At 34.3% G+C, this 12318-nt stretch overlaps 1 protein-coding gene across 1 annotated transcript in view; it reads left to right on the plus strand.

The window, feature by feature from the left end:
• The window catches only part of LOC145672084 (facilitated trehalose transporter Tret1-2 homolog), a gene marked incomplete at its 5' end in the record, with an annotated part of 29469 nt that continues 17151 nt past the window's right edge, over positions 1-12318 (plus strand). The window contains 2 exon segments of the mRNA XM_081741334.1: positions 1-83; positions 6546-6681. Of these exon segments, the coding sequence (XP_081597460.1) occupies positions 1-83; positions 6546-6681 (219 nt within the window).

Here is a 12318-nt window from a genome sequence, read left to right on the forward strand (position 1 = left end):
CTGAAAAAGTGGAAATCAACCCACAGACAACACTCAATGTAGGACTACCACCTCATCGCAGGAGAGGCAGTGCCTTGAAGCAGGTAAATTTATTTATTTATTTATTTATTTATTTTTGTAGGTTATTGTTGTATCTTGCCCTATTCGTTTAAGTTATTTCAAATTGCTAAAATATTCTGTTTCATGAATTCGAAATACCGAATGCTTAGGATCTTCGCCAACAAAAACGAAATGCAGTTTTGTGGGGGCCGCGGTAGCTCAGTGGTAGAGCGTCCACCTGTGGTGCTTGGGATCCCGGGTTCGATCCCAGCCCCCGCCAAGTGAACTTTGAGGTGGACAAACACTGTGTGCGTGGGTTTTCCCGGGGTTCTCCCGTTTCCTCCCACTTTCTTCATTCCACCATTTAATTCATTACTCATCATCACCTTTAGCCTAACCGACATAACCGTGGAACGTAAAACTCAAAGCTTTCCTTTCAAGTGTGCAATTTGTAATTTAACATCTCACCACGTATATGCCCTTTAGGCTAGAGGTGACGGGTGATTAATGAGTGAATTCAGAATGTGGGAGGAAACAGAAGAATCCTGAGAAAATCCACGAACGCGATGTTGTTCACCATAAACTCGCTCGGCCTGAGATCAGACGAGGGATTACCTAGCGTACCTAGCCTACCACTTTTATTTTTTTTTTTAAATTCGCCTTAACTGTGCATTTGTCACCATGGCCTTCTGTAAGTAATCTTATTTTTTCTCCATCTGTATCTTATCCTGTCATCTCCCTGATCTATCTTCTTTGTAGAGCTCTAGCCTATTTTCTCAGTAATAAAGTTATATATGGCGTGGACTTAACGGTTTATGTCAGAATTCAAACCTGCTTAATGCCTTCAATGCTCTCCGACCGGAAATCGAACCCGGGGCCACATCATTAAATGCGTGCGTCTCAATCAGCCTCTCTTCCAGAAACTTTTGTCCACGGGGGGGGGGGGGCAGGAAGGGGGAAAGAATCAATATATGAGGAGACTATACTGAAAAAGTAGTTGCTAAAAGACGTGCCCTTTAGCCGTATATGAATTACATATAATCGCAGTTTAATATATCTTAGCTCTGTGGAGGTGGCTGTCCAACTCGTAGGTGTGGGCTACGTCCCCTGAAAGTATAGCTGTTTTCAGTTCTCGTGTATTTTCCATGCATATGACATATCTCACTCACTTCAGATTTATAGATCCAACTCAAATAAGCGTTATGCAACATGTGAAAATGATATTTCTCTCGATATTTCTGTTTGGAAGCAGTGCCAAGCGAATAACTTTAACGTTATTAATTTTCGTCATAACTTATATATGCACACAATAGCCCTCCTGATTTCTTTTAAACACTGCTTCCTAACATGATTATGCTATCTGCAGTTATGAATCCTTAAAACTTGCTAACGATTTCGACGGTCCTCTTCTTTTTTTTATTTACTTTTCCTGTTTTCTTCTTTAAATGGTTACTACACTACTTTCCTGTCTCTACTAGTATATGCTGAAAAATTCAAATAAATTTATCTTTCTCTTGAATCCTGTACTTATATTGTATACGCTTATGTTGAATTATCTTTGTCACTAATCTCCATGTGTAATTGTTCTGCAGTCCTAAATTATATTGCATCTCAGTAAAGTTTAATTTAAACGGTTCATGGATGGCCACAGAAAGGTGGACGAAACTCTTCTGTTTTCCTGTCACACTGGAATGGTTTATCAAATAGTAGTCTAATTTCAGAATTTCACTCGATTTCTGATCATTTTAAACTTTTCTTTTTCGAACGTCAATTGTATTATTTGTATTGATCATAAGCGCTTTAATTTTGTTTCGATGTCTTTCCACTACTAGAAGTGTCCAAATCTCTTGTTATCTACTTTAACGTTATATTAGCATTCCTTTGTAGGATTAAACTTTAAGACTTTTCCTAAAATGTAACAAGAAAAATAGCTAAAACTATTTTTTTTTCTTAACAAAAATTGTATCCCTCGTAGTAACAATAAATTCCAGTTCTGAAATTTGGGGGGCGCGGTGGCTCAGTGTTCACCTCGGCCGGAGCGTTCACCTCCGGTGCTTGGGGTCCCTGGTTCGATCCCAGCTCGCGCCGTGTGGACTTTGTGGTGGACAAACACCGTGCTCGTGGGTTTTCTCGGGGTTCTCCCGTTTCCTCCCACTTTCTTCATTTCACTCATTTCTCATAATCACCGTCTCCTTTAGCTTCACCGGCATAACCGTGGAACGTAAAACTCAAAGATTTCATTTCATTTTTTTCTACTTCTGAAATGACTACGTTCAGAAATTGTGTTCTCCACAAAGAGAATTTGCTTTACCAAAGCGTACAGTATTTACCCTAATACACAGTAACACACTGAGCAAGGCTAGGTGATAATATGTAAAAAAAACACTATCACGTAACAGTTTCAACACAATAACTGTGTCTTCATCAGACTTCCACTCCTTCTCTGAGGAAGTCTGATGAAGAGAGAGTTATTGTGTTGAAACTCTTACGTGATAGTGTTTTTTACATATTATCACATAACCTTGCTAGATGTGTGTTATTGTGTAATAGTACAAAATGGAAACAAGGCCTGATAGAATAGTATTTACCCTGTTCATGTGTCCGTCCGTGTGGGGGAGCGAAAAAAAGCCTCAAGAACTATTTGATGGATCACTAACGAATGTAGTCAGGGTATAGAGAGTCAAAATTTAGGAACCGAGTTCGTTGATGGAAGGCGATATTCAAACCGGAAGTGGTATAAATTAAACACTTCCGGTTTTAACGTTGATCGCTATAGAGTAAAACCGCTAATACATGTCGAGAAGCTGTTTCCCAAGAATATTTTCAATCTCCACTCTGATCTTTGTACCAAAACCGGAAGTGGTCGGTCTACTACTACTTCTGGTTTCAATATTAATTGATAAAATATCACGCTATACAAACCAAGACCATCAGATGGTGTACATGTGACACTGCTGCTTGTTTACCGATGAAACTTCCCTTAAGAGCCGCAACAGTATGTAAATTAAGCAGGCGATCATTGAAATCTGAACTCATTATGGTAGTTCAAATTCCATCTTAAAATCTCTAGGTCCACATTTTATATACCCTCGGTGTTGAAAAGACACACTATTTCAATAACCAACCGAACGAAGTTCCCTGAACAAATGTTCATAATGTTTGGTGTGGTAGCACACTTCATGCCATAGATATTTTCCCCCGTTCATCTTCTTCTTTTTAAATATTATTTTGGTTATTGAATTGCCATGACTTGAAATCATTGACCACAAAATTGTTCATTGAATTTTACTAGAAAATGTCAATTGAATTTTGTTGGAGAAAGTACATAGAACTAATATCACAATTAAAATTTTGTTATTATGGACATTTCCATGAAAACATTATCATCTTCAACATTAAATATTTCAGAAGTCATACATTCCCCCTCTCCCCCCAAAAAAACATTAAAAACAAAGGTGTGTGTGTGTGTTTGAAGAGATATACTGTATCTATGAAGATTCCACTTATTACTTGAAAGAAGAAATAAAATACCTATATACCTTTCACTTTCTTTAGGTAAGAGAAACAAGAAAGAAAAAAGAGATAAAAAAATAAAAATAAAACATAATAAAATTCTTCAGTTTTCTATTTTTTCAAATTAAGTTTTATTGTTTCCATTTCAGTTCTGTACTATTTCAAATAGGGCCAGAGAGCTGTTCTTTTGTATGCCCAAGTCTATAAAAATATTTTATGAACAAAAATACTTTGTTTTTACTAAATTCATTTTTTGCCCAGCCAAACAGCCAATCACAGCTAATATAATAAAAATTGTATCTAATATATATATATATATATATATATATATATATATATATATATATATATATATATATATATATATATATATATATATATATATATATATATATATATACAAAACAGGATCTGTCCAAGTTTAATCGTGCAATTTCTTTTGAAAAAGTGAAAAAAAGCTATCAGAGCAGATTGACGTCATGGACACATTCAGTGCAATAGAAATTCTTAGAAATGCTTTGCAAAGGGCGCACTAAAATTCAAGGTTGCGCATTATAGACTCTCTTTTATTGCAAAGTTAAACTTTTTATTTCCAATCGACACTCACTATTGCAGATATTGTGGCATTAATTTGATTATATGCTTTATTTGACCTTGAAGTATATATTTTCGGCTCCAAAAAACTGTAATTTTCAAATTCATTGCACGGTGTATATGATGTAATTTGTATTCTTGTTTGTTCACGTGTACTGCTATTTTTGAGAACCTGTCCCTGGTGGCTAAACAAAGCATTGTATTTAAAATTCTTTTATAGGAACAGCTTTTGAACCTTTTATCCACGCTTAGCATCTAGCACACACACACACACACACACACAAAATTGCATATTGTTTCTCTTGAACTATTTAAATTTTTAGAGTGACTTATATCCAAATAGGAAATAAAAGACAAGTAAGGATAGAAAATTTACTTCTCGAACAAATGAGTCTTTGTTCTTTATTTATTTCATTTATTTATTTATTTATTTTTAATGGGACTTCAACATGTCCTTCACATTAGAGCTGCATAATGTTAGTACTTCGATCGTCACTTATTATGTTCATGGACAGCTGTGATAAGCTCTTATCTACAGTTGATTTGGTACAGAAGTTACCATAGTAATAATACCGTGGAGAGAAATGAAATATAGAAACACCATGTTTCTAACAAGGAGCTCAACTTTTTGTTGTTGTTGTTGTTGATAACACTAAGACAAATAACTTTTTACAGAAAGCGTTGCAAATAGGAAACAAATTCATCCAAACAAAATAATAGAATTACATAAATTAGAGTTTCTCAACCTGAAGGTCGCGAAGATAAGCGGAAGAGATAAATATAATTAGAAACTAATACCGGAAAATATTTTTAAATATTATTTTGAATTTTGTTCTGATAAGCATATATTTATACATACTGTTAAGAACAAAAATAAAAGGTCTTCTAATAAGTGCAAAGTTGTTTAAAAATCAATTTAAAAGAAAGAAATACGATATGATACTAATGAGAACTGCATATTGACCGCGGTGGCTCAGTGATAGAGCGTTCATCTCTGGTGCATAGGCATGGGTGGCCGAAGAAATTTTTCTAGGGGGTCTCAAATCCCTGGTTCCTATATTACGTTTGGTAGTTTTTATTTGTATTAAGAAAATCGTAAGAAATTTAATACATATTCGTAAGCTAGGGGGATCAGGCCCCACCCTGCCCTACTCTTCGGGCGCGCATGTGCATGGGGTCCTTGGTTCGATCCTAAATCGTACCAAGTGAGCTTTGTGGTAGACAAACACCGTGTACGTGTGGGTTTTCACGGGGTTCTCCCGTTTCCTCCCACTGTCTTCATTCCACCATTTCATTCATTTTCATCATCACCGTCTCCTTTAGCCTAGCCGGCATAATCGTGGGACATAACTTTTTTCAATAACTTTTAAAGATGTCATTTCATTTGCATTTTATTTCAAATTGGAAACAAACTACTATCGGTATGCTTGTAATCATATACGTGTCTTAGGTATACTTCTTGAGAAGTTGTTAAACAAGTTATCACTTTTCATTGTTCTTCTTTTTTCTCGCTCTTTTGTTTATTTTTCCTACTCACAAACTGTAATATCGTACTTCTAATTGCCCATTACTGCACAGCATATTTTTAAATCACGCTCGAACCTAGCCATAGGAATCAAATACACGGTTCTGGTTGGTTGGAGTTATACGTTTCTTACCACGTAGCATACATATAGCTGAAAGCAAACACCAGATGCTATCGGCCCTCATGGCCAAGCTTACTAGTAAGCGAGAACCCTTCCCAAGGAAAGTTTATTTTTTTATTTTTTAAATTTTCATAACACTTTTCTCATTAAAATAAGGTGAAAATAATACTCGTTTTTGCTTGTACGTAATATATAATCCATAAATTTTCCACACACAACTTTATTGATAAAAAAAAGTTATTTACCCACGTTATGAAACAGCTGAGCGAGCGTCAGCGAGCGAAGAGTGTTAGAAGCCCCACAGGGCTCGTTTTGTTCACTCGGGTGCTCCAACTTCAATGTAAATGTAACCTCACGTGCTTCCTTGTGACCAACTTAAAACAGGTGGCTAGGGTCGGGCGCGAAAAAAAATATGCTATTGCACAACTGTGTAAAACAGGTGCATTAAATTACTGGCGTGTTGAAGATAACGTTTCATAAGTAGAAAAAAATAATTATAAATACACTTAAATAATTTTATTTAAAATACAACTCACCAGTGCAATTAAAATAAGCAAGAAAGGAAGGGAAAAAGAAGGAGAGATAAATGACAAATGAGCGAGTATGCGGTTGGGTATTACTTCGGTATATTAAATCTAATTATACATTTCAAGAGCAGGTATGAAATTTTGCATTTTAATTTACTACCGGTATTCCATACCGTCATACATGAAAAACACTAACTTGCTAATTATTTTTTCTTTTTTTTTTTAGGTTATTGCCGCTTTTATAGCGAACCTTGGGACTATCAGCACAGGATTGACCTTTGGATTTTCGGCCGTGGCGATTCCACAACTGGAGCACCCAAACAGTACAATTCCTATTGACGAAGATCAAGCATCATGGATAGGTAAGACTTCTTGTAACATTTTGTTTCAACATACGTAAGTAAGTTTTTAATTATTTGTACGAAATTCTCTCCGTGAATGTTATTATTTCTTTAATTCAGTATAAATTTTGCATTTCCTAGCACTTATTTCAGCTTTTCAGGGGACATGCTATTTTGTAAACAATGTATAGCTTATCTTTTTGTTTATTTCAGATAACTTATTTTTCAATTTTTTAATACAATTTTTCTAATATGGTAGATTAATTAATATGATTGTCTCAGCTTATTAATTGAATAATTTGTTACATTGTGTTTGTTTTTTTTTCGATCGGCATGCGCCCAGATATTTTCTTTTCTTTTCTTCTTCCCTGTTAATAATCCAGACCCAGTGGAAAATATCTGAGCCTTTGTCGATGTTCTAGATTTTTTTTTAAAAAAAGTGTTCCATCTTTTTTAAGAAATTGACTGATATAATACTTCCCTTGAATTTTTCATTAAGTATCCACGAAGATTTGCTGGACGAAAATGGGTAGGATATCTTTGCCGTTTGGTTGAAGAAGTGTCACTTCATTCCTTGGCTTAGATGTAAGGTAAGTGCGTTTATGTTACTATTTATTTTACATGCTTAGTTCTACTAGAAATTTACTTACAGATAATGCTAATATTATCAATGTAAATGACTTATTAATTGGATAATTTTCTAATGCGATAGGACACTTTGTGGATTTATAAATAATTTCTCAGTTTCAATAAAATAAATATATATTTGCATCAGTTACCTTTTTCTAGATATAGTTTGATTGTAAATAAATTTTCAACTTGTTGAAGAGATATTATTTATTTCAGCTAATCAGAGATAAATTTTCTTATGATTTCAGGTTGCTTTCTTGAAAGGTGGCTGCACAACAGTTACTTCAGTATGGTGAGGCCCACAGAAGCAAAGATCTGATGTCATACGAAACTACTAGCATTAAGGAATGAAACAAGTAGTTACAAATTATGAAAATTAAGATCTGTTTTCACACTTCAGAAAGTGTCAAAAAAAAAGAAAAGAAAAGAAAAAGAAAATGAAAGACGCTTTATCGAAGATGTAACTACTATATCACGAGATACACTACTCAAGAGTATTACCTATTGTGAGAGTATTATAAAATGCATATTCATGGCAAAACGCCTGCTGACATTTGTACTATCTACAGATTTCTATCTAAGATTTCTAATCAGAAAAAAACAAAGAACTTTAAGACATCAGGTTTGCATTAAGTACTAATATCTAGATAGATGTTTTGTGTCCAGTTTGAGCGATCTGTATCCGTTACTGAGGATAAGAAATATGAAGAACCAAACACTACGGAGAAAGATGTTTTACTATATAATCTTGGGAGATTTTAGGTAGGTAAAAATGTACTAGTAAAAATATTTTCTTGGAAAGAAATGTGTGGTATATTGCAAATAATAGATTGTGAGTATTACTTGTTTCTTTCGATATAATTTTACCAGGCAGTAGTCAAAATTTTTCAAGATTTGGATTAAAATGAAAGCAAGAACCCAATGACAGGAGAGAAGTTGTTTCCTCCCCTGCAGCTTCGTATCAAGAATATTGGAACTGCTATAGAGCATAACCATTGTACAATAAGTCAAGGAGAGAAAACTGTTGCCAGTGGCGATACAGGTAAAATAATGATAAGAAAATACGGTAGATTTTTTTTTATATATATTTCTCTTGTATATTTTGAAAATCAGTACTAATTTTACTCACGTATAATACGCAGACGCGAATCCATGTTAAATAAACATAGAAATCTAATTGGTTTTATCTTATTATTAGAAAGTCAAAGTATCATTGATATTTTAAGTAATCGAAAAAAAAAATGAAAAATTTACACCAGTTGTAGCCAAAACTTTGTATAAAATTGTGTAATTTGCTCAAAAACAACACTTTTAACCAAAGTTACATTGCAATTGGGGATACAAGAAGTGAAAACCATTAATCCAGTTTAAGAGTGGTATTGTTTTGTTGGCAAAATGTCAGGAGAGCTTAGGATGCATCATAGATAATGAGGAATGGTATACGATTATAAAAATTCTGATTTTGTTTGGAACTGTGCACAAATTGTTCATGAAAAAGTATTTTCATACATACAAAGACATTTTAACAATATCATACACACTTTAAAAATTACAGAAATTTTACTGTTAATTGAGACGTCCAGTTCCGAAACGGTTCTTGTCCATTTACATCAAATCCCAGAAAACCTAGAAAAACTGTAGGATCGATGCGTTTTGTAAAACTGGAAATATTTGAGCATGTTTGAAGTTTTCCATATGAACACAATGAAGTATGCCCAATTCTACAAAACATACAGATTCTACACTTTTTCTAAGTTTTCTGGCATTTGCAGTAAGTGGACAAGAACCGTTTTCAAACTAGACGACTCAATTGTTCTATTTGGTTTTGTTTCTTTCTTTTCTTTCTGTCTTCCTTTCTTACGCAATTATCAAAATTGATATGAAGTCTCGTAATCGAAATGTAGAAACGTTATTTTAAATATGTTCCCTATTTTATCACTATATAGTTTCAAATATCTAGGATCAATATTAACAGAGGAAAATCATATTGACGAAGAAATTAAATGTCGACTAAAAGCAGGGAATTCGTGTTACTATTCGGTTCAAAATCTCTTGTCGTCGCGAATTCTGTCGAGGAATTTGAAGCTTAAAATATATAAATCGATAATCATGCCTGCTGTTCTGTATGGTTGCGAAACAGGTCGCTTACACTGAGGGAAGAACATAGATTGAAAGTATTTGAGAACAAGATCCTGAGACGAATATTCGGATCCAAGAGGAACGGGAATGAGGAATAGCGGAAACTTCATAACGAGGAACTACATAATTGATACGGTTTACCCAACATTGTTAGGGTTGTCAAGTTTAGGAGGCTTAGGTAGGCAGGTCATGTAGCTAGAATGGAAAAAAGTAGAAACGCTTTCAAAGTCTTGACTGGAAGACCAATCGAAAAACGACCATTAGGGAGACCTAGGCGCAGATGGGAGGACAATATTAAGATGTATCTCGAAGAGATTGGAATACAAAGTAGAAACTGGATGCAGTTAGCTAAGGATAGAAGTCAGTGGAGAGCTTTTGTGAACGCGTCATTGAACCTCCGGCTTCCATAGGCCATAGAGTTAGTTAGTTATTTTATCACTATAATTCTCAATATAATTGAAGCTATTAATACCTATACGTTACTTCAAAACTACTACTGTTGTATATTTACTGATGGATGCAACGGAATGCATATTTGATATTTAAAAAGATGAAGGCATATTACCTTGGATCCTTATATAGAATTACAAAACAAACGGTTTCACGGCTTCGCTCACCGCCTCTTCCTCGGATAAAATTTTCTATAAACCAAGCATTTGCGAAACATTTTACTATCTTGAGAGCAATATTTCAGCAACTTATCCAAGATAACATGATTTTCCAGGAAGAAAAATTGTGTAAACATTATACGTTTAGCAGCGCAGCCGAAGGAGCCACACTGAAGAGGAGGCGAGCATAGCTTTGAAATCTGTTTTGTTGTAATTCAATACAAGAATGTAAGATTTTTTTTTTCACTTTTTCAAATGCTACTGTTATACTTTTAAAAGAAAAGAGTGCATCCCGTGTGCCCAGCGTTGTCGTTAGCATACATGCATCAATTAAGATGAATAAACGCTATGTATCTTCGTATATTTTCAATTTTATTCCTGAATATACTATCATTTTTTCAATTCTAATTAGTACTAATATACACTAATGATTGTGTTAACAGTGGTCATATTTTGCCATGTATAAGTGTGCCCAAGTTTTGAGGCCAAATTTTACAGGAAGAAAATATTAATTTCTTGCGTTCTCTTGGTATATGAAGAATTTCTTCTTTTGTTGCCTTCACAGTCTGATAACGCTTTCAGTGAGGGAAGATCTCCTGGCAGATACATTACTATACTCTTTCACATATTTAGTAACTTTTATCTTGAAACTCTTTATACGAAAACCACTTTGACATTTTCCAAATGGTCTTTCCAACAGCTTGTATAAAATGTCAGCTAACGAGATTTCTAGTTTGTGTAAAATGCTCAAACAGAAATTGCTGTTCACGTAATGTTATTTAATGAAATGAGAGCCCACTTTTAATAATTATAGAATGTTTACTGTGCTTAGAGTCATCAAGTCTAGGAGGTTCAGGTGGACAAGTCATGTAGCCAGAATGGAAGAAAGTAAGAACGTTTTTAAAGTTGTAACTGGAAATCCAATCGGGAAACATCCATTAGGAAGATTTAGGTGCAGATGGGAGGACAATATTAAGATGGATTTCGCAGAAATAGGAATAGAAAGTAGAAACTGGATCTTATTGACTAACGATAGAAGTCAGTATGAACTTTCGTGAACGCGGGATTGAACCTCCTGGTTCCATAGGCCATATGGTTAGTTAGTTAGAGTACTTATTCTGCAGTTAGCAATATGTCGTTATTCGTTTCTTCATACTTAATCGACAACAATTGCTTTCATTACTGTAGTAAGCTTAGCATATCCGATTATATTTCTGCATCGTATTACCGTTAATTTTTACAGTATAAGGATGTTATTGTTTGCAGGGGTAACACTTTTAACACATAAACACACAGATATTAAAATCAAAAGCAGTTACACAGAATTGATACTACCAATGTGTAATGCGCATCCTTACTCTTTCTTTGAATAGTTGGCAAATTATATATGCAGGATGCCCAGAAGGGCGTGCCATAACGCGCAGAGCGTCATGGGTAATTTTAGGGGAAAAACTATTTCAACTAATTTAATTTTCTCTAAAACTGTTTTAAAACTTCGTCTAAAACTAAAATAATGCATTGGCATTACCTCGTATCTTCTCTAATAGGCGTAATTATAAGTGTTTACAGGAGATAGTGTTTGATTTGTTACGAGGGTGTAAATACATCACTTCGAACATTTTCTTTAATTATGGGGATTTTTATGCATTATGGGTTTGCGTGGAAAGAGGAGATATTAATACTTAAAAAGAGAAAAGCATTGATTAAACTTACAGATAGCCACTACTAGATTTGAGTGGGACATATCAGAAAAATGCGGGGAGAGGACGTCATGGGCCATGGGAGGATACTATCACTGTCGTGTTGATACTTTTCTTCGTGACCTGTGCGGTACCAATCTAATTCCAATATATGTCGATTAGCAACAAAAAACGCATATTGAACGAATAAATGAAACCAACACAAGAAAGATCAAAGTCATTTGATTTCTGGCTCACCGAAACCCTGAAAAACTTGATCTACGTAGAACAGGAGATAACAATATATGTGACCAAATTTCTGTAAAATCGGCCTTAACCTTCGAGATTTTTAGCTTGTAAATCTTCATTTCTTTTAAAGTTATCAAACTATGAAGTAAGATAAGGTTTTGTAGTTTAAACTAAGATTGGAACAATCAAAATTTACATTTTGTATAACTGTATTATTTTTATTTATTTAGTTTTATTACTGAATATAAATTAAAAAGCGTAAAGGATTAATTGAAAGAGGCCCGGTACAACTCAAAAGGTCTGAGATTGGAATTTAACTTTTTTCTAACGTGAAACAGATTTAATATATGAAA

This window comes from Thermobia domestica, chromosome 15 (genome assembly GCF_964235325.1).
Source record: "Thermobia domestica chromosome 15, izTheDome1.hap1.1, whole genome shotgun sequence".
In the NCBI taxonomy this organism is placed as follows: domain Eukaryota; kingdom Metazoa; phylum Arthropoda; class Insecta; order Zygentoma; family Lepismatidae; genus Thermobia; species Thermobia domestica.